At 39.2% G+C, this 22,828-nt stretch overlaps 1 protein-coding gene across 3 annotated transcripts in view; it reads left to right on the plus strand.

Moving 5' to 3' along the window:
- ARHGAP42 (Rho GTPase activating protein 42) overlaps window positions 1–22,828 on the plus strand; it is a 321,321-nt gene that overhangs the window by 211,306 nt on the left and 87,187 nt on the right. For 2 of the 3 annotated variants that reach the window (XM_003415595.4, XM_064288839.1), the window contains one exon: window positions 16,175–16,276. The exons of the other annotated variant lie outside the window; for it this stretch is intronic. In XM_003415595.4, coding sequence (XP_003415643.1) covers window positions 16,175–16,276 — 102 coding nt within the window. The remainder of the gene's footprint in view (window positions 1–16,174; window positions 16,277–22,828) is intronic. 3 annotated transcript variants of the gene reach the window in all.

Here is a 22,828-nt window from a genome sequence, read left to right on the forward strand (position 1 = left end):
GTACACAGTGCTTTGGGGACACAGAAGGGCACTTGATCTCGTATGGAAGTTCAGTTTCTGGACAGATCATGCTCAAAGTGAGTCTTGGTAGATGTATGCGTGAGTTAGCCAGAGAGAAAACAAAGAGTATAGGTAAAGCAGGCAAGAGATTATAATGGTATACGGGAAGATCTTTAAGCCACATTGGTGTTACTTGAGCTTAAAATATGAAGTTGGAAGTCTTTTTGGACATGAGACCAAAGAGATATGGCAGCACTCCATTGTGGAAGGCCTTGTTTGCTTACCCAAGTAAGACATTCAGAATTTGTTCTGGAGCTTTGGGCTAACCATTTCAGTACAAGAAGGTGATAGTAAGCTTTGCATTTTTGTTTAATATATTCTAACTAAAATACAGATAACACCTGGGGAGAAGAAAGGAGACCTGCAGGGAGACTCATTGCTGTCAAGTTGATTCCAACTTATAGCCCCCCTATAGGACAGAGTAGAACTGCCCCATAAGGTTTTCAAAGCTATAAATAAATCTTTACGGAAGCAGACTGCCACATCTTTTTCCCATGGAGCAGCTGGTGGGTTTGAACCACCGACCTTTCACTTAGCAGCCGAGTGCTTAACTACTATGCCACCAGGGCTCCTTGCAGGGAGTTTAGCTGGGAGACAACAAAATCCTAAATTATTGCAGTGGTTTTATAATATAGAAGTGTTAAGAAAGTTTTGAAATACGTTTTGGAGGCAAGCATCACAGGCAGGGCTCATGGAGGTAGATGTTTAGGGAAAAGGAGGAGCCTGGGGTGCAGGACAGGTTTCTCTATCTTAGTTTATAGCATAACCTTAAAAAAATGCTCCTGTGTTTTTCTAGCAAGAAACTTCCTGTCCATACAGTCACCAAGTTGTGAAAGAGTTCCCAAATCGTTCCCTTTGTACTTGCTCTTGTGCTGTTGTCATCCAGGCCCCAGTCATCTCCGTACCTACTTCTCATAAACTTTCTTCGGAGGAATTTCTCTTCAGTAAACATTTCTAAATGCCTTACACATAAACTACGGGGTCTAGAGTCTAAAACTATTCATGATATACGGAAATGGTATTATTTGGCAACCAATATTTACTTCCCAAATTGCCTTTTTGGACGTGGAAGTAGTCTAATAATTTTTAATTTACATGATCATGAGATGGTCACCATTACCTGACTGATATATTTAATTGTGTTTATGTTTTACTTTTTCCCCCACTAGACTATGAGGGCATTGAGCATAGGAAATATGTCTTGTTTGTGCTGGTATCTGAAGGGATCAGTATTCACTGAGTGGATAAATCAGGGTGTGGGGGCATAGCTTTTCTCAAATCATTGCAAGAGAAAAGCACTAAGAAAACAAGTCCTGAACCACAAGCCTGTGTAACATGGGCAGACATTGGACATGCTGCAATAATCTAGGTACCTGAAAGATAGGGCTTTCACTTCACATATTCTGATTGAAAACTAGCACTGTTTGTGGTACGGGTGGGGGTTCTCGGAGAATTGTGGTGCGGGTGGGGGTTCTCGGAGAATTGTGGTGCGGGTGGGGGTTTTTGGAGAATTGTGGTGTGGGTGGGGGTTCCCGGAGAAAGCAACTGCTCAGAAAACAAAGCTACTTGGCGTGGCTGGCAGTTCCTGATCTGGATCGAATTAGAACCAGTAGTGGTGTGTTTCTTCCGTGTTGTATTTGCTACTTGTCTGAGTTTCTTAGGGCTGCCATAACAAAATACCACAAAAGTGGCTGGCTGTAAGGAAACGAATTTCTTATTTCACAGTTCTGGAGGCTAGAAGTCCAAATTCAGGGTGTCAGTAGGGCTATGCTGTCTTTCTGTCCACTCTAGGGGAAGACCCTCATCTCTGTTTTGCTTCTAGTAGCCCCAGGTGTTGCTTGGCATTGTTCCTTGGCTGACAGAGGAATCCTCACTTGATGTCTTCCTTGTGTGTATGACCTTGTCCCTGCGTCTCCTCTCCTCTTTTATGAGACACCAGTCATGTAGGATTAGGAACACTGTACTCCAGTATGACCTCATTAACTTAAACTGATAATATCTTTAAAGAAAGGCCCTGTTTCTCAAACAAGGTCACATTCACACATACAGAGGTCAGGACTTCAAAACATATCTTTTTTTTTTTTTTTGGAGGAAGGCACACAATTCAATCCATAGCACTAATGAATTGTACTATACTAATTTAAGTTCTAAAATATTGTACTCTAGACTGTAATTAAGCAGGCTGTAATTCAAACTTAATTCAAAGCTGAATTTAAGCAATAAAATCTGCATATTTAGGTCTGTGTTTATAAAGTGTGGTAAAAAGAAGCCATCCTGGTAAATCCAAATGAAACTACGTATGATGTCTGTCTTCACCCAAATGAGGAAGAAAGTGGTATTCACGAAGATGCTTCTAGAAAAACCTTAAAAGGAAATGTCAGGTTTCTAGGCAGTCACTGTAATTCCCAAGTGCACTATCTATTAAGTACCATATGCCCTTAAAACAGAAGCATATTTTCTCCCTGATTTTCCGTATATACCCTGTGACCGAATCCTCAGGAAGAAGATCCGTGGCTCACCTGCTCACATCATTAATTGGTATTACCTCATGTCTACCAGCATAGTAAGGTATACCAAGCAGTTTAAAAATTCTCCCCTATGACTAACTTAAATATCTCCGATTCAGTCCATTTCTTTCTGTTGTTTTCTTACTGGGGATGGAGAACAGGTGGTCACCATGTGACATACTAGTATTTTATAAGCAACTTAAAGAACTTGTAAGTTATTTCCTTCACCTCGGATTTCCCTCCTTGTGCTTATCATGTGTTCACCAGAATGCCAGGAACATTTGAAAAATGAAACTTCCATGGAGAGTTGCAAGATCACTTTATGAGAAATGACAGAATCCTTAGCCTATACTGTCCTGTCAACAGACATTTAGGGGTGTGTGTATTGTTTCTTTATAGAAACCCTGGTGGCGTAGTGGTTAAGTGCTATGGCTGCTGACCAAAAGGTTGGCAGTTCGAATCTACCAGGTGCTCCTTGGAAACTCTATGGGGCAGTTCTACCCTGTCCTATAGGGTTTCTCTGAATTAGAATGGACTCAAAAGCAATGGGTTTGGTTTGGTGTTGTTTCTTTACAGGATTGAATTAGAGCTTTTGAGTCTTAGCATTTTAAATATCAGCATTATGTTATGACAAATTAATTTCATTCAGATGTTCCTACTCTGTGGTTGAAGTTGGATTTCATAATATGAAAAGAGAATACTTTTAAGCTGTGAGAAAGAACTAGGCAGATAATTCCTATTCTTACTTAACCTTTGCATTAAAATCAACTTTGTAACCAACTTGTAAGTACTGTTAATAATATATAAAATAGATTAAATTGAGTTATAACTTTCATTTATTTGGCCCACAGTGAATGATCAAAACACCATAAATGACAGTTACAATGAGGAGAAACTTAGAATCACAAAACTGACAAAAGGGACAGATTGTCACTCTAATCACTTTAACTAAAATAAATGAAAATGTTTCTTAGAGATTTCAAGTGTAGCAGTTTTTATTTCAACTCCTTTAATATAAAAGTGAAATTTCTTTAAGGAAACAATATCTTTGGAAATTTATTTCAGTCCATAAAAATCACAATACCTAGAGCTTTATTTGTATTGACTGGCGTGTTAATATTAGGAAGAGAGACTAAAAAATTTTGAATAATGATTAATTTTGAGTTTTTTCTGACCATAGAACTAAGCTTTTAAGAATTATTTTGGTTAATTCTAATTGACAAATGCCCTAATAAAGAAGAACGCTATTTCTCAAGTGAATTATTATTGTACACTTGATGGAAACATTTGTTTTAGCTTCTGCTGTTTTTTATTTTCGCTTCTGCTGTTTTTTATTTTCACAAAGTGGTTGTTTTAAGTCTCAAAACTGTATTAAAATTTTGTTAAAAACATTTGTTAACTATTTCTTGAGAAATAACGAATCATCCTGCACCTAGGATTGAAGCCCACATTTGTTAACAAAAAGCTATTTTGGCTTTTCTTTGGTATTCTTCATAAATATGAGAAAGGATGAATTGTCTGAGAGTGAAGATTTTGGATTTTAAAACAATTGTCCACCAGTGAAAAGTAAAGGAGTTTTTTTTAGTCATCCAAACTTCTACATTCTAAAGAAGTGTCTAATAGTATTCTGCTAGATGGTCGCTCAGGGTATTTCGGTTTACTAGGGTTAGGTGTGGCCAGCCCTCACTTATTGGTGTAATTATAATCATGGTCTAGACTTTAGTGAGCAGTTGGAATGGTAACTTTGGTAACTTAACAAGAGGCAAGTTCCAATAATCTAGGTTCTATACTACTTGACAAGTGTTCCTGCCATATTTATACAATAATATAATAAAAGGACTTCTTAATTGTAAAGCAACAGTGATGTGTAACTTTATTTAAACTTAAAGCAAAAACAGCTGAATGCTAAAGTTTGCATAGTGGAGTAATTTTTTTAAGTTATTTTTGTGAATAGCAGTTGAGATTTGTACTCAAGTTTCTGGCTTGAAAGTAGCCAAGGGGCAGTACTACCATGCAGCCTTCACATTTACCTACCAAGCGAAGAATTTTCAAGATCAGCAACCACTGGCTTTTTCTCTCCTTCCATTAAGCTTTCCATTGTCTACGTTAGTTAATGTGAAATTCTAAAAATGGGATTTTGTCCTTGGAGTCAAAACCCCAAACTAAACTGGACAAAGAAGCAGTTAAGATAGCAATAGTTTTGAAAGTGTGAGAGTACATAGTTCTTTCGTACAATCCCTACCTCCCTACTTGTTAATATTGCTACCAGTAGATTATTTTATTGCATCCAGGGTTACTGAGCCAGCTCGCAGGGCCACTGGTGGTCATCCCTCTCGAAGTATCTCGCGGTGCCTGTGCCTAGGAAGGGTTGATATTGAGGACTATCAAAGAAGTTGTGATTTAAGGAATCATATTCTTACTCATACGCTATCATTTCCAAAATAAAGATTTGAGGGTGTCATGAATCATAGAAGCAGAATGGTTAAGCTGAAATTATTTAATCCAGCTCTCAGAAAATGTGACCAAGGCTTCAGGGTGGTGAATAATCCAGGGTAACACAGCCAATTTGTGATAAAATTCAGAGGATAATTAGGACTCTATTTGACCCTGGTGGCGTAGTAGTTAAGAGCTATGGTTGCTAACCAAAAGATCAGCAGTTCAAATCGACCAGGCGTTCCCCGGAAACTCTATGGGGCAGTTCTACTCTGTCCTATAGGGTCACTGTGAGTTGGAATCGACTTGGCGGCAATGGGTTTAGTTTTTTTTTTTTTTTTTAATTTGACAATGTCAGTGCTACTATACCAATTTATTTTTACATGTTGCTGTAAAAAAATTAGCATAGCATTTGCAAAAGTGCATCATGGGAGGGAATGGTTGGCAAACAAACGAAGAAGGCACACATTAATGTTGCTGTTGTTGTCACTAGGTGCTCTTGAGTCGGTTCCAACTCATAGTGACCCTGTGTACAACAGAACGAAACACTACCCGGTCCTATGCCATCCTTATGATCATTGCTATGTTTGAGCCCACTGTTACAGCCACTGTGTCAGTCCATCTTGTTGAGGGTCTTCCTCTATATTGCTGACCCTCAACTTTACCAAGCACAATGTCCTTTTCCAGGGGCTGGTTCCTCCTGATAACATGTCCAAAGTACGTGAGACAAACTCTTGTCATCCTTGCTTCTAAGGAACATTCTGATTGTACTTCTTCCAAGACAGATTTGTTAGTTCTTCGGGCAGTCCGTAGTATATTCAGTATTCTTCGCCAGCACCATAATTCAAAGGCATCAATTCTTCTTTGGTCTTCTTTATTCGTTGTCCAGCTTGCGCATGCATATGAGGCAATTGAAAGCACCATGGCTTTAGTCAGGGGCACCATAGTTCTCAAAGTGACATCTTTGCCTTTTAACACTAAAGAGGTCTTTTGAGCAGATTTGCCCAATGAAGTACATCCTCTGACTCCTTGACTCCTGCTTCTGTGGGTGTTGATTGTGGATCCAAGTAAAATGAAATCAATATTTTCTCCATGTATCATGATGTTGCTTATTAGCCCAATTGTGAGGATTTTTGGCTCCTTTATGTTGAAGTGTAATCCATTCTGAAGGCTGTAGTTTTTGATCTTCATCAGTAAGTGCTTCAAGTCCTCTTCACTTCCTGTAAGCAAGTTTGTGTCACCTGCAATTGACAGGTTGTTAAAGAGCCTTCCTCCGATCCAGATGCTATGGTCTTCTTAATATAGTCCAGGTTCTTGGATTATTTGCTCAGCATACAGATTAAATAAGTATGGTGAAAGGATACAACCCTGATGCACACATTTCTCTTCGCACAACTACCTCTTCGTCTATGTCCGGTTTCCTTGTTAGTACAAGTAAGTGTTCTGGAACTCCCGTTCTTCAAAATGTTACCCATAATTTGATATGATCCACACAGTCGAATGCCTTTGCATAGTCAATAATGCACAAGTAAACATCTTTCTGGTATTCTCTGCTCTCAGCCAAGATCCATCTGACATTAATTAACAGTGATATCCCTGGTTCCACGTCCTCCTCTGAATCCAGCTTGAATTTCTGGTGGTTCTTTGTCGATGTACTGCTGCAACTGCTTTTGAATGATCTTCAGCAAAATTTTATTGCGTGTGGTATTAATGATACTGTTCGATAATTTCCACATTCTCTTAGATCACCTGTCTTCGAAATGGCACAAATATGGACCTCTAACAGTCAGTTGGCCAGGTAGCTGTCTTCCAAATTTCTTGACATAGACAAGTGAGCACCTCCAGAGCTGCATCTGTTTGTTGAAACATCTCAGTTGGTATTCCGTCAATTCCTAAAATGTTGTTTTTATCGGTGCCTTCTTTCAGTGCAGCTTGGATCTCTTCCTTCAGTACCATTGGTTCTTGGTCATATGCCACCTCCTGAAATGGTTGAACATTGACCAGTTCTTTTTGGGATAGTGACTATGTGTATTCCTTGTGTCATCTAATATTTTCCCTGTAGAATCCTTCAGTATTGCAATTCAAGGCTTGAATTTTTCTTCAGTTCTTTCAGCTTGAGATATGTTGAGCATGTTCTTCTCTTTTGGTTTTCTAGCTCCAGGTCTTTGCACATTTCATTATAATGCCTAACTTTGTCTTCTCAAACTGCCCTTTGAAATCTTCCGTTCAGCTCTTACTTCACCATTTCTTCCATTCATTTTAGCTACTCTACCTTCAAGAGCAAGTCTTCTGACATCCACTTTGATCTTTTCTTTCTTTCCTGTCTTTTTAATGACCTTTTGCTTTCTTCATGTATGGTATTCGTGATGGAAATCCTGGTGGTGTAGCAGTTAAGTGCTACGGCTGCTAACCAAAGAGTCGGCAGTTCGAATCCAACAGGTGCTCCTTGGAAACTCTATGGAGCAGTTCTACTCTGTCGTATAGGGTCACTATGAGTCAAAATCAACTCGATGGCACTGGGTTTGGTTTTCTTGGTTGGTATTCTTGATGTCATCCAACATCTTGTCTGGTCTTCGGTCATTCGTTTTCAGTGCATCAAATCTGTTCTTGGGATGGTCTCTAAATTCAGTTGGGATATTCTCAGGGTCATATTTTGGCTTTTGTGGACTCTTTCTAATTTTCTTCCACTTCAGCTTGAACTTGCGTATGAGCAATTGACGATCTATTCTGCAGTCGGCCCCTAGCCTTGTTCTGACTGATGATATTGAGCTTCTTCATTGTCTCATCGTACAGACGTAATCAGTTTGATTCTTTGTATTCCATCTGGTGGGGTCTACATGTATAGTTGCCATTGATTTTGTTGAAAAAAGGTATTTGCAATGAAGAAGTTGTTGGTCTTGCAAAATTCTTTCACGTGATTGCCAGCGTCATTTGTATCCGGCCTTTCTTTGTCTCCAACTTTTGCATTCTGTTCAGCAGTAATTATCAATGCATCTTCATTGCACGTTTGATGAATTTCGGACTGCAGAAGTTGGGAAAAATCTTCAATTTCTTTATCTTTAGCCTCAGTGGCTGGTATGTAAATTTTATGTAATAGTCATATTAACTAGTCTTCCTTTTAGGCATGTGTATATTATCCTATCACTAACAGCATTCTACTTCAGGATAGATCTTGAATGTTGATTTTGGTGATAATTGTGATTCCATTCCTCTTCAATTTGTCATTCCCGGCATAGTAGACCATATGATTGTCTGATTCAAAATGGCCAATACCAGTCCATTTCAATTCATTAATGCCTAGGATATTGATCTTTGTGCATTCTATTTCATTTTAAGGTCGACTCTACTTTGAGGAGAGGGGCTCTTCGCCACTCATCTTTTGAATGCTTTTCAACCTGAGGAGCTCATCTTCTGGCACTATGTCAGACAGTGTTCCTCTGACAATTTTTTCAAAAAGTAGACTGCCAGGTCTTCCTGCTTAGTCTGTCTTATTCTGGAAGCTCCACTGAAATGTGTCCACCGTGGGTGACGCTACTGGTATTTGCCACCAGTTATGCGTTAGTGTTATTTGCATAAAAATATGGTGCTCTCATAAAAATGCAACTTTTTTTTTAGAGGTAGTTATCTTGTCATGGCTAAAATTTCAAAAGGTTAGAGAGAGCAGTCAGAGGAAATTCTGGACTACTAGGTCAGACCGTGTTCTCCCGTGTGGGATGAAGGGTTGAAGGAAGAAGAGCACCAGATATTTTAAGAAGGCTTCTAGAAGCTCATATCTCATTGACCAAAACTGAGTCACATGGACACATCTCATTGGGTAGGAGACTGGGAAATATACTTTTTATTCTGCACAGCTGTGGGCTCTGATGATAAAATTTAGGGGTCTGTTACTATGGGAAGGAGCATTGGTGATGCAACGATTAAAGCACTCGGCCAAGAATGGAAATGTCAGTGGTTTGAACCTACGAGCAGCTCTGTGGGAGAAAGACCTGCCAATCTGCTCCTGTGAAGATTACAGCGTAGGAAACCATATGTAGTTCTGCTCTGTCATGTGAGGTCTCTGTGTATCGGAATCGACTCAACCTAACAACAAGAATAAATAACAGGAGTAGGGGTTCTTTACTGTGGAAATCGATGGAGCATGATCAAAGGGACTTGATAAAATCAGTGTTAAAAAAAGGATTTCATGAGCTGATACTCAGGAGAGGCCAGTTCTTAGAATTTGTTCATGTGACTGATTTTATGACATTGACCAAGGCACATCAACACTTTGGGGAATAGCAGTCCTTTAATTTTCTTGTTCAAACTAAGCAGTTATATTATTTATGCCGATTTTGAGAAAGGGCTCAAAAATCACTGGTATTTGGGTCCAGTTTATGCCCATGCTAAGCCGTTAGGGCTTGCTCAATGGAGAACCCTGGCCTCATGCTGTTACCTCTTATCTTTCTCACCTGGTGAGGGCCTAACTCAGGCCAGACCCCCCTGCCCCTGCTGCAAGTGTGAATGTAGCAGCTCTGGTGCATTGGCTCAGTGGCTTATTGTCTCCTCCCACTGATCTTTTCCATCATGTCTGGACCCAGATGGCATACCACACTGTGGGTAATGGGCTCTGGCCTCCCCCATAACTGCTGGAGGGGCCAGGTGATAATCTACAGTGCAGGAGAGCCCTTGCCCCATAGAGCTAACTTTGACCAAGTGAAGACATTAGATGGGAGGAAACCGGCAGATAAATCTCCCTTCTTCCTTGCTTACCCTATGAACTGCTCTGAGGTGTTGCTTGTGTGAAGCCTGTCTGAAGACATGCCATATTGCCTGAGCATCTGACTGTGTGTTCTCATGTTGTTTTGTCTAGCTCAGTAATGAACACTTGTATTCCTCGTCAAGGAGCCCTGGTGGTGCAGTGGTTAAGTGCTCAGCTGCTAACTGAAAAGTTGGTGGTTCAGACCCACCCAGTGGCTCCCTAGGAGAGAGACCTGGCGACCTGTGCCTATAAAGTTTACAGCCTAGAGAACCCTATGGGGCAGCTTCTATTCTGTCACATGGGATCACTGTGAGTTGAAAATTGACTCCATGGTACCTAATAACAATAAGAGCAATTTGTCACACTTTTCCGTTTTTCTCACTCTTGCTCCCCGTGGATTGTAACTCCCTGCCAACCAAGGTTTTCAGGCAAGCTTTGTCTAAGGCTGTGTATTTTAGGAAATTTGAACTATAACATTTACTATATTTAATATAATGGATCAAATTAATTTCCACTTGATATTGCTTTCACCCTAGGAATGAAGAAAAACTAGTTCCTCCATGTCAATCAGGTACAGTCCTTGTCATGATTAGTCTTGATCACAGGTAGCCTTTTATTTCTCTGTGTTTGTTCCTCCTTCCATATCATCAATGTTCTTTTAATTTTGCAACTCTTGTGTCCTCTGTCATCCCAGAAAAGGAGAGATATTTGAATTCTTGGCATGTAGGAAAGCTCCCTGTTAGCTTTAATTAGGAAATCCCTAAATTCATCCAGGGTAATTTTCCAAATATTCTGCCTGGTGCAGAGTTAGGTAACAGTTTTATCCGTAATGTCGTGCCCAAGCCCATCAGATTATAGCTGCTCCAGGCACTTTCAGCTCTCATTCCAGGCTACTTTGCCCTCCCACAGACAGATGGAAAATTGACAGTCTAAAACTGTCATTTACTTTTCAACAGCATTCTCTTCCTTTCCTGTGGTCCAAGGTAGCATTACAAAAGCCCCAGTGCCTCCTCTGCTTTCTACTTTTCTTCTTGTCACCATTCCTCATTTTGTCTTGTCTCCCTTTCCACCTCCCCCAGGTCTTTTTATTGGGAGTAAGATGAAATGCTGTAGTTTTCGTTTAAATTTTTTTTTTATTGTGGTAAAAATACGTATAGCAAAACGTTTGGTAATTTAACCATTTTGACATGTATAATTCAATGACTTTGACTCTTCACATGCTTATTGCCCTTTGGGGTTTTCTTAAGTATATTGTCCCTTCATATCCTCTACATAGTTTCCTATTTGTGGCTTCTTTTGGCCAGTCTGTAGGAGTTCCTTATAAATGCAAATATGAATTCTTTGGTTCCTGTGAATCACACTACCAGGTGGTGATGGTATGGAAGTAGAAAAAGGGGGAGATACGGTGAATTATGTTGGCCTAACCAACATAATTCTAAAGGGAGCCCCTTTAGAATGTCTTTATTTCAGCAGAGTGGGTGGTAGCGTTAGGGGAGAATTGATGGGACATGGGCTGGGGATACTGGAAATTTTTTGTGGAATCAACCCACAGGGAAGGACATTGATGTGTAAGCTGCACTGAGATTCCCCCAAAAACTGGGCCTCTGTATTTCAGGAATCCCTTGGACCTCAGGAAACCCCTACTCAGCATGTGGTCAGAATGCCCTAGCAGTTGACCCTCTGAGAGGGGTGATACCAGCCTGGGTGCCCATTCTAAACAGGTGGTAAATCTATCACCAGGAAGAAGCCCAACCGGGGTGGCAGTTTGGGCTACATGTTATATGTACTCCCGTTGTTTCAGTGCCTGGCACAGTGCTGGTTTATAAGAATTCCCATGGTTTTGAAATAGAAATTTAGCTATTTGTATATATTGTTCCTCTTCATAACTATTCTCGAAGTGCTTACTTAGAGAATGGCTATACTAACATGATGGTATAAGTAGTTACATGGGAAATTTTGCAGTATCCTGCGTGGCAACTATAACATTGAGACAGTCTTTTTTTTTTTTTTCTTCTTTTTAATTGTACTTTAAGTGAAAGTTTACAAATCAAGTCAGTCTCTCATACAAAAATTTATGCACACCTTGCTATGTACTTCTAGCTGGTCTCCACCTAATGAGACAGCACACTCCTCAATATTGAGACAGTCTTAAAAATATGATGTACAAATCTTAAATGCATGCTCCATATTTTGAAAGAAATATAAAGCATATACCCTTGCTTAATTTTTTAAGATTCATATCATAGTAACATTAAAAGAATGGTTAAAATAAATATTGTTTAAACAAAGTTTTGTAGTAATGTTTTATAGAAACAAAAAAAACGCAGATAACATTTTTGAGAATTTTTTGCTAGTTGTGATTTTCTTAGGAGCGACTCTTCATCTTTGGTGCCCTCTTGTGGTCAGTGGAGGGAATCGGTTGGTATGGTCTTATTTTTAACAATAGTTTGTGTTTTAATATTTTTTATCTGCTTGATATACCTAAAATATTTATAAATATTTGACAATTTTTGTTACAAACAGCAACTTTGAGAGTAAAATGGACACTTGGAGGTTGAGCTGTAATGATTTCCCTTCATTCCTCACTGGAGTGTGTACAGCGAAGGTGTGGGTGGACCACAGAAGCTGGTCTTGGAAGCTGAGTGATGGATAATGTGATCGCTGTGCTCAGAGTGAATTCACTGTGGTTTAAAACGCAGACTGTAGCCTGGAAACATGATTTACCCTTTTGTCAGCTATAATGGGATTTGAGGATGGATTTGCAATTTCTGGAAACCCTGGTGGTGTAGTGGTTAAGTCCTATGTCTGCTAACCAAAAGGTCGGCAGTTCGAATCCACCAGGTGCTCCTTGGAAACTCTATGGGGCAGTTTTATTCTGTCCTATGGGGTCGCTATGAGTCGGAGTCGGCTCGGCTGCAGTGGGTTTGGTTTTTTGTTTTTTTGCAATTTCTGGTGATCCATTTTATACAAGTGTGTGTTCACCACTTCTGTGTCTGCTTCTCTTTCTCTGTCCCTGTCTGTCGGTCTGTCTTTGTCTATCTGCACAGGCACATAACTGCAACAAGTACCGTACTAAAAAAGTGCTCCTGCTTTATAAAGCGTTTATATACCTTGTAGGACATCGCCCTTCTACTGCATTCCTCTTCTTTTTTCCATAATTACGATTACATTAATTTGAATTTATTTCAAGTCAATTTATTTTAATTAATTATCTAATTCAAATGCACTTACTATGAATTTTCAGGGGGGGAAAGAAAGAGTTATAATATGTAGCCTCCCTTTTCTGAATCCTGCCATGCATGAAGAGGACAGTGATCAGGTACAGCATTTAGTGCAGGTTCATAGGTTATTTATTTTTTCTTTTTCCTTCCCTCAGGATTGGTTTCAGAAAAAGATTCTTAGCTTCATGTCCACAACAAGTAACCCAAAAGATGAGAGGTAGCTGTAAGGTGTTATTACTGAGGCCAAATAAGACTTTACTTATATGAGCGGTAAATCATGGGAGATGTGAGCTACAAGGAGAGATGCCTCGTATTTTCTAGAACGTGCTTCCCTGGCTTATAGTTGTCCTGCATGTGGCCTAGTCTTTTAATTCAGCTCTTTAATTGTATGCTAGAACTGAGTGTGTTTTTGTTGTCCACATCAGTGGAACCTTTGAGTAGATCTTGTTTGCTGGCTTGATGGTGTGAAGGGCCAGGGGTTGAATAGGAGCCCAGGAAGTGCTTCTGGGAGTAATTTTTGGGTTGCCAAAAATGCTGATGTCTTGGCACTGAATCAACATTTCCGAAAATGCCATCAAACACTAACTGAAAACAAAGATACATGTGTAGTCGCCTCAGCTGTGTTCTTTCTTCTATTTAGCTGGATTCTTCCTGCTCTATGCACACTGCGACATTTTAAGTCCCTGTTGTAAGATGAAAGGGAGTCAGTTTTATGTACTGTATTGTAATGCATCTGGTTGCCCACAAATTTTCATATACCATTGGGTTTGAGTTAGAGCCATTTGTGCAGAATTGTCCCTTGCCCCACAAATAATGGTTTTTTGAACGAATAAAGTATCTGTGAGGTCTGTGGTGCCAGTGTTATGAGAGGAAAAATTTCATTTGTTCATTAAATAGTTATTGAGCACTCACTGGATACCACATTTTAAGGAGGATGAGCATACACATAAATTTCTCTGCTACAATGTTGAACATAAACACTATAAGAGACACATCATAAAAGCTACATGAGCGCTCAATAGGGAGACAGAGTTGATGGAAGGGGCTGGTAGATGAGGTCTGTTTGGTCTGGATGCTAAAAGTAGATACAATTTGATTACTGGTAATCTCCAATGATTTATGACGTAAATGGAAATTGGAAAAAATGAGCATTTTCATCAGGAGGAATAGCTTAGAGAGAGTAAGGGGAAAAAAAGCGTGACTAGGAAGCGCTAAAGAAGCTAGTGAGAAAGACTTTAGGAAAAGTAGATTGGGCTGGTCAGTGGTGGGCATGAAATAACAGTTTAAAGACTAATATCCACTGAGGAAAAGATAAACTGGACACCCCAGGTATCTGTTCAGCAGAGGAGGGAACAAGCTCCTCCCATTCTCAACCTTGGGCTTCTCTGTTTTCTACTGTGTCTGCTCCTCCATGTTTTGGAAACCCCAGTGGCGTAGGGATTAAGTGCTATGGCTGCTAACCAAAAGGTGGGCAGTTCGAATCCACCAGGCGCTCCTCGGAAACTATGGGGCAGTTCTACCCTGTTCTGTGGGCTTGCCATGAGTTGGAATGGACTCTACGGCAACGGGTTCTCCACGTTTTGTTATGGGAGTTCCTCAACAGCCCTTTTCTTGATGGGAATGCTGGGCTTATTTTCCCGTTGTGTTTCCCCTAGTAGGATTGCGTTTTCTCCTTGGATAATAAAAATCCTTTGGGGATTTTGACATTTTCCCCCTCATTTACAGATATAATACTTTAATGCACAAATGTATTGGTACTTCTTGAATGGCCTAAGAGTGACTTGAGCTCTTAAAGCAAAATCCTACTTGCCCCTCATATTCAACTGGTTTATACCAGTTCAGCTCCTAAAACTCCTTTTTTGGAACTAGATCCTGATGGGTTCCTGGAAGTATAATTAAGAAAATAGTTCAGAGTGTCAGTGGATCAAAATAGCATTACCTGGATAAATTAACGTGAAACTGACAACCTCGGAATAGTGGGAAAGACCTTCCGGGCAAAAAGTTAGCCCTTCCCTCCCTCCCTCCCTCCCTCCCTCTTCCTTTCCTCCTTTTCTTCCATCCACCCACCCATCCATCCACCTATCAATTATTTTTAAGTAACTCCTTTCAAGTATTTATGCAAATAATGAAGTAAAGAAGTATGCAAAATAATTACAGAGGTTGTTTAAAATAACAATTTATGAATCCCTGGATGGGAGAAAATAGGAATCTATGTTTTTGAACCAGTTTGTTATCACTTGAATAGTAAGGAATAGTAATTCTTTGACCAATGAAATTTATTAGTGTAGTTATCTAGTATTTGCTTCATATGGACTCATAAATGTAAAAGACATACCTGATGGATAAAATATTTATAGGTGGAGAAGATTGTATGCCCAGGTATGTCCTATTCCCTTCAGTATTTTATTCCATTTGAATTTCTATAGAAGCATGCCATAGAATGAAAGGTAGAGTTATCCTCTTCCTTTGCCCCACCCCCCAGTAAAAATCCAGCCTGTTTCCAGCTACCCTACCCCCCAAGGAAACCATCATTTTAGTCATAAGCCAAAGTCTTAAATTAGAGTTATGTGCAGAGGGTCTGATGCAGGTATTGATAATCCTTTTGACTTTTTTGACTTTGAATTGTCTTAATCCATTAGTTGAAGCTACCAGCATTTAAGTCTGTTTTCCTCCTTTCAAGAACACATTGTTTGAAATATCACCGTCTTTATGTGACTAGGAAATAATGATTCCTTGACAAAGGGCTTATGTGAGTGGTTCTCTAAACTGGTTATATGTTAACTCATCTGAATCACCAAAATGCCTTTCAAAAGACACTTTCTCTTGGTCCCATTGTAGACTTACTAGATCAAAACCATTTGTTGGGAATCGCTTATAAAGCTCTCCAAGGGATTCTACTATAGCTAGTCTGGCTGCTTCCATACTACAATTCCTGTGCCCCAAAGGAGGAAGACTGTGATTTGTGGTGCTTGTATAGACATGTATTTTTTTCCTCAAAGCATGGGAAGCTTCTTTGAGAGCACAACACATATTCAAATGATTATTGTTTCACATCCTTCTTCCCTCTGTATCAAGGCTTTGCACATAGTTGAAACTCACTCAATCTTTATTAAATACTTCTAAAGAACTTTTTGTAGGGATGGTGAAAACCAAGGTTTTTTTCTTGATGCTCTGATTTGAACCTTTTTTGTTATTGTTGTTAACTTGTCCCCTAGGATGGAAAGAAGAAATTTGACAAGGAGAGTGAAAAGTACTATTCTATTCTTGACAAGCATTTAAATTTATCTGCAAAGAAAAAGGAGTCTCATTTGCAAGAGGTAAGCTTTCCAGCTGAAATGTAGAAAGGGCCATAAGCATTAAGTCATGTGAAGTCAAAATTGCCAAAGAGAGAAGTGTCTCAGAATCTGCTGCCCTTTAATGAAATAATGATGATAACAATAGCTAACTTAATCGAGTACGTATTATGGACAGGCACTGTGCTAAGTGCTTTACATACATTATGACATTTAATACTCATAGTTGCAAGGGAAGGATTCGTATTTCCTTCAACTATGAGAAATTTTTAGCAAGACTTTCTTTTTTAAAATGTCAGAGGTATTTTAAATGGCAAGAAAACTATCAAATTTATGTTATTGCCTTTATCATATTCTAAATTGAAACAAAAATATTTGTGGCATTATTTATAAGGCTTTACTTCAGCATTAGAAGAAAAAAAGATTACACATTTTAAAATCTTAATTATTTTACATTACTTTTCTTTAAAAAACTGATTAGAAATATTTTAATAACATATATACTTCTAAGCAGCCCTTTTCTTCTCTTTTGTCTAAAATATCCATTCTTCCCATTGGTTGTGTTATAACTATAATTAATAAAATCTGGAGTACATTTTTTTTTTTGGAGTACCATATTTTAATGTAAATAACAAGTGTCTTCAATGTTTGTTTGCCAGCCATGCCCTACACTCTCCCCATGAGGTATTTTCCTAAGCACTATGCTATTTTGTTTTACAGCAGCATGTGAAAAAAATTGGCGTAGCGGTGCTTATAAAAATACTTGCGGAGGAGAGGAAATGGTTGGCAAACAAATGGAGAAAGCGTGCAGTATTTGCACGGAAATATGGTAATCCTTTTACTAAGGATTAATGTAGTTCCACTTAGGAGCACTTGGCTCTTCACCAAAAGGTTGGCGGTTAGAACCCACCCTGTGGCCCTGTGGGAGAAAGACCTGGCGGTCTGCCTCGAAAACCCTACGGGGCAGTTTTACTCTGTCACTTGGGGTTGCTGTAAGTCAAAATCAACTCCGCAGCACCTAAAAACAACAATGTAGTTCCAGGTTCAGTGATGGAGCATGCAAAAAAATAAGATGTCCTTGCCATTACCACCATGTTGTTGGGACAGCCAAGTCAGTACTGACTTACGGCGAGCCCGTGTGTGCATAGCAGAACTACTCCATAGAGTTTTCAAGGCTGTGACCTTTCAGAAGTCGATCTTCAGGCCTGTCCTCCAAAGATCTTCTGGGTAGGTTTGAACCAACAACTTTTCAGCTAGTAGTCCAGTGCTTGACCATTTGTGCTACTCAGGGACTCCCAATATTACCTCAGGAATAAAACCTTGAAACACCACACATACTTTCCTCCTAGCGTACAGTGGGACCTCTCATAGACGCTCTGAGTTTGGAGGTAATGTGCAGCTCATGATTATTCTCCAGATCTTCATAGGGAACCTGGTATCTTGCTGAATCTCCTTAAGTCTCTTCTATTTCTTGGTATCGCAGTCATGGGCCTCTTTCACATGTCCCACCCTGATCCTTCCTTCAAAGGTACCACCCTTGCTGAACAACTTCTCAGATTCCACTTGGTCCTTCACTGTTCAGTCACGAGGCATGCTTGATGAGTTAGAGTATCACAGGAGTTGCACAGCATCAGAAAGGCACGGGAGGGTTATTTTTGCTTCTAGTTCCTTTTTCCCACACACTCGTGTTCTCACTGAGAGAATCAAATTTGTTTAATATTTAAAAACCCAGTGCTGTCAAGTCGCTAGGGTTTCCGTTTAATATTTAAACATTTAAAAAATGTTTCATATTTTAAAGTTTTGCTTGTTATTTTAAGATTAATTAATTACAACCTATGTCTTCCGTTATCAACACATGCTATTAAAATAGGGTAATTAAATATACAATTGTGTGCTTCCAGAAAACTTTTGTGGCTAAAGTGAAATGGAGAAACACCTGTCAAGCATTATAACTGTCTGTTGTAATTTATTATTATAGTCACATATTACAAATGTCTTGAGTGCATGTATTTCTCTTTAAATATTATCCAAGAATAAATCTAAATGGATGTAGTCATGTGGAGAAAGACTCCTAAGTATCACAAGTATACCATCATCTGCTGTGCTGAGGGCTGTGGCCACGTGCCATTTTATTCTCAAAACCAAGAATGGTGTTTAGTGTCCCCAAAGAGTTATAGGTTCATCAGGTTCTTGGTGTATATGAGAGGCCAGCTTTAGACAAGACCCTTGCTTAAACCATCTCAACAGAACGATAACTTCATCCTAATTGTAAAGTCCTCTAGAGGATATGTTTCAATTTACCCTGACAGTCTAGCTCAATATTTAATACTTTCTTTGTTAGTGGCTCTAAATCCCTCAGGCTATGGTAGAATAAAATATTTGTTCCAGTTCTGTACTAAGTTGGAGACTGGGAAAGCTCATAGCATGATTACCAAAACATTCATTTCTCAAACATCCTCCACCGTCCTTACTTCACACACTCCCACACAAACATACAGAGGCACACACTTCTTTTCCAGGGGCACAACCTCTAACAACAACAACAACAACAACATCAAAAAACAACAACACAGCAACACACCACAACAAATTCTATCAAAGCGGCTCTTCAAGGATATATTATGTAGACAACGGACATTTTTCCCTTCACCTATCTAGTAATCAAACACGTTGTAGGGAAATGCTGCCCCAAACTTATTTAGTTCCTTAACGTGATGTTAAAAAGTCACCTGTTCCTTGCAGAGCAGCTCTGGTGTTTCTCTGCACCAAGCTTATTAAAAAAAAAAAGAAAAGCTTATTAGCTTGTCCTAAAAAAGATCCTTCTGTGTCCTCTCACCTGTGCCACTCACTTGTTTATTTTGCTTCTGGAAAATAAGGGACTGCCCATTTCTAAGACTGGATGGAAGGGTTGGCTTGTGTTGATAAAACTCCAAGACCACGAATTAGACAGATCACTGGAGTAAATAGAATTGGAAACAAAGTTGTCAAGATTATAGGCTTTACATTATGAGGAAAGAAATGATATTTGCTATGTGAATGTAGAAATCCTTTCCAAACATAAACAGAAGAAATTATAAAGGAAATATAGGAGGACCTGAATGCATAGAAATAAATAATTTGTGTATAAAAAAATGTTAACCCAAATTAAAAGGTGAAGCTGTAGAGAATTTATATAACATATGAAGCAGGGTTACTATTTCCTATATAAAAGAAATGTTCATAAATCAGTGTTAAAAAGATAAAGACCTCAGTGGGGAAATGGGTTGAGGACATTATGGGCAATTCATCAAAGAAGCAATAGAAACTATAATATTTTCAGTGTGTCAAGTGTGTTAAAAAATAGTGAAACTAAAAATAGCAACCAGACGCTGTTTTTAATTTATTAAAAGATAATATCCATTGTTAGTAAAGGTATGGGAAACTGGGAATACTTTTTCTCTCCTAGTGGGGGGATAAAAATGTTTCAGTCATCCTGGAATTAAATATGACTTCATATATCAACCAATTTTAAATGTGAAAGACAGTTGAGGTTATTTCTCTTGGTAGGAGTTTACCCAAAAGAAATTATCAGAGATGAACATAAAAATAAATTGTGTAAATAAGTTGACCCAAGAGTTATTTACAATGGAAAAATTTAGAAACACCTGAAATGGCACAAAAGAATAATTGTGGTTAATATACAAATACATTTTGATCATAAAATGGAGTATGCTATGGCTGTTAACAGTTTTATTTGAAAACTCACTCAAATACATTGGAAAGTATTCATTAGATTAAGTAGGGAAAAAAATAATTTAAATCAGTATGTATTGTATTAAGTCCAGGTTTGTTTAAAGTAAGAGAGTGTGTGTGTGTGTGTGCACATGCGTGTGCAATACAAATGAAAATGTTAACAGTGGGAGGTAGGATTGCGAGTCATTATTATCTTTGCATTTCTTTGTTATAATAATAAATAAAGAATAAAGTTATAGTAATGAATAATTATTACTTATATAAGTAGAATGAAAAGGAAAGGAAGGAGAAAAGGGATTTCCTTTAAGAACCCAGAATTTGGTTTTCTGCATATCCCTGAATAGTCCTTCAACTGGTTCTTCTGATCCCCGCTTCCTAAATAAAGGGAATCCCTTGAGTTCACTCCTTATGCTTCCATTCTTTTCCTTAATTTAAGTTCTTAAAATTTTCTTGTAAAATTAATTCAGTTTCTTACTAGGATGACCCTACAATCCTATTGGCTGTGAATGTCCCCAGCTTTCATTTGTCGTTGTCATAGTTATGAACAGTGTTCCTTTTTATTTTTAAGCTGCCCCAGTTGGCATGATAAATTATATGGTTACCTCACTTATCCAGTTCAAAATATTTAGTACGAGTTGCTAATGGGTATATAAGTAAGTTCTTCTAGTGAACTAGACACGATGAGTTTAAGTGCTAAAGAGATTCATCCCAAGTGAAAGAATAGCTTTCTAAAGCTTGTCCCGAAAAGCAATTAAGCTGTGGTTAAATGAGGTATAGGCAGTGGTATACTGGTACATATTTCACAGCTGGCTCTCTTCAGTCTAGACAGCTGAAATTCAGTATAACGCAAGCTGTTTTGAAAGGTCATCCACAATGTATGGCACTTAAGGGATATGACAGTTTAATTGACACTTAAGGGAGCTGACAGCTTAATTGGGTTAGACTGAAGATGATGAAAATTTCTATTACTGGCAAATGGCAAGATTTATTATTTCTCATTTATCCCATTTTTGCCCCTTTTTTGTGGTGAGATTGTGCATGGCAAATAAGTTTCTGAACAAATTACTTAATACTCGTGTGTCAGGGTCCCCAAGACTACCTCGGGTTGGGTGATTCATTGAGGATTCACAGGACTCAGCCTATCATCATACTCATGACTACAGTTTATTATAGCAAAAGGATACAAAGCAAACTCAGCAAAGGGAAAAGGCACATGGAGTGACGTCCAGAGGAAACCAGGCACAAGCTTCCAAGACTCTTCTCTGAGTGGAATCATTTACCAAACCCAAACCGAAACTCGCTGCTGTCAAGTCAATTCTGGCTTTCAGATACCCTGTAGGACAGAGAGAACTACCCTGTAGGGCTTCCAAGGCTGTAAATCTTTATGAAGGTGGACAGCCACATCTTTCTCCTGCAGAGCAGCTGGTGGGTTTGAACCACCGACCTTTCTTTCAGGTAGCAGCCGACCTTTCGGTTAACAGCCAGCAGTGAATGCTTAACGACTGTGCCTCCAGGGCTCCCTGGAGTCATGTGAGACATACTGAATTCCCTCAGCAACAAGTTGTGACAACAAAGGTGAGATGTTGTCTACTACGAAGCTCATTAGAGACTCAGTACCCAGGAATTTTATTTGGGCTGACCACTTAGACACCTGCTTGGCACATTCCAAAATTCTAGACTCCCAGAAGGAAAACAGGTGTTCAACATAAACCATATTGTTTGCACAAACAGTTTAGACATGTTGAGCCACTCCTATCAATTAGAGTGGTGGAAATCTGCCATGGATTGAATTTTGCCCCCTCCAAAATGTGTGTATCAGTTTGGCTGGGCTATGACTCCCAGTAATGTGTGGTTGTTCGCCATTTCGTGATTACAATTTAATGTTAAACAGAATTAGGGTGGGATCTAACACCCTTACTAAGGTCACATCCCTGATCCAATACACAGGGAGTTTCCTTGGGGTGTGGCCTGCACCACTTTTTATCTTACAAGAGATAAAAGGAAAGGGAAGCAAGCAGAGAGTTGGGAACCTCATACCACCAAGATAGGAGCACCGGGAGCAGAGTGCACCCTTTGGACCCTGGAGTTCCTGTGCAGAGAAGCTTCTAGTCCAGGGGAAGATTGATGAGAAGGACCTTCCTTAAGAGCTGACAGAGAGAGAAAGCCTTCTCCTGGAGCTGACGCCCCGAATTTGGACTTCTAGTCTACTAGACCGTGAGAAAATAAAACTTCTTTTTGTTAAAGCCATTCACTTGTGGTATGTCTGTTATAGCAGCACTAGATGACGAAGACAGAATCCTCCCAAAATCCACATTCCCAGGAGCCCAGTCAAGGGCCAGCCTTGAAAGCAGAGATTTTAAAGGATAGCAGTCAGGTCTGCTGTGTTAACAACTCTTCTACCCAGCTCTGTTGACAAAAAATAACCACGTTATGTTCTAAAATTGCCTCAACATTCCAGTTTTTTTCAATGTGCTAAGCAGCACAATCAACGACATTACCTTTCAAAGTATAAGATACATCTTTGAAATATAATGTTGTCTCGAGCCTGAAAATACTCTTGTAACCCTTAGATCCAGTGTTGTACTGGAGCTAGCTCTGGAGATCTAGCCCTGGTGGCGCTGTGGTTAAGTGCTCAGCTGTTAACCAAAAGGTCGGCAGTTGAAATCTACCAGCCACTCCTTGGAAACCCTATGGGGCTGTTCTGCTCTGTCCTGTAGGGTCGCTATGAGTTGGAATCGACTTGATGGCAATGGGTTTGGTTTTTTTGTTTGTCAGTTTCCAACTCCCTCATTCAGTGATGTTGGATTTGTAGCTTGCAACTGGCTGTTTGAGAAGTATTTATAC

Source organism: Loxodonta africana, chromosome 7 (assembly GCF_030014295.1).
Source record: "Loxodonta africana isolate mLoxAfr1 chromosome 7, mLoxAfr1.hap2, whole genome shotgun sequence".
Lineage (NCBI taxonomy): Eukaryota > Metazoa > Chordata > Mammalia > Proboscidea > Elephantidae > Loxodonta > Loxodonta africana.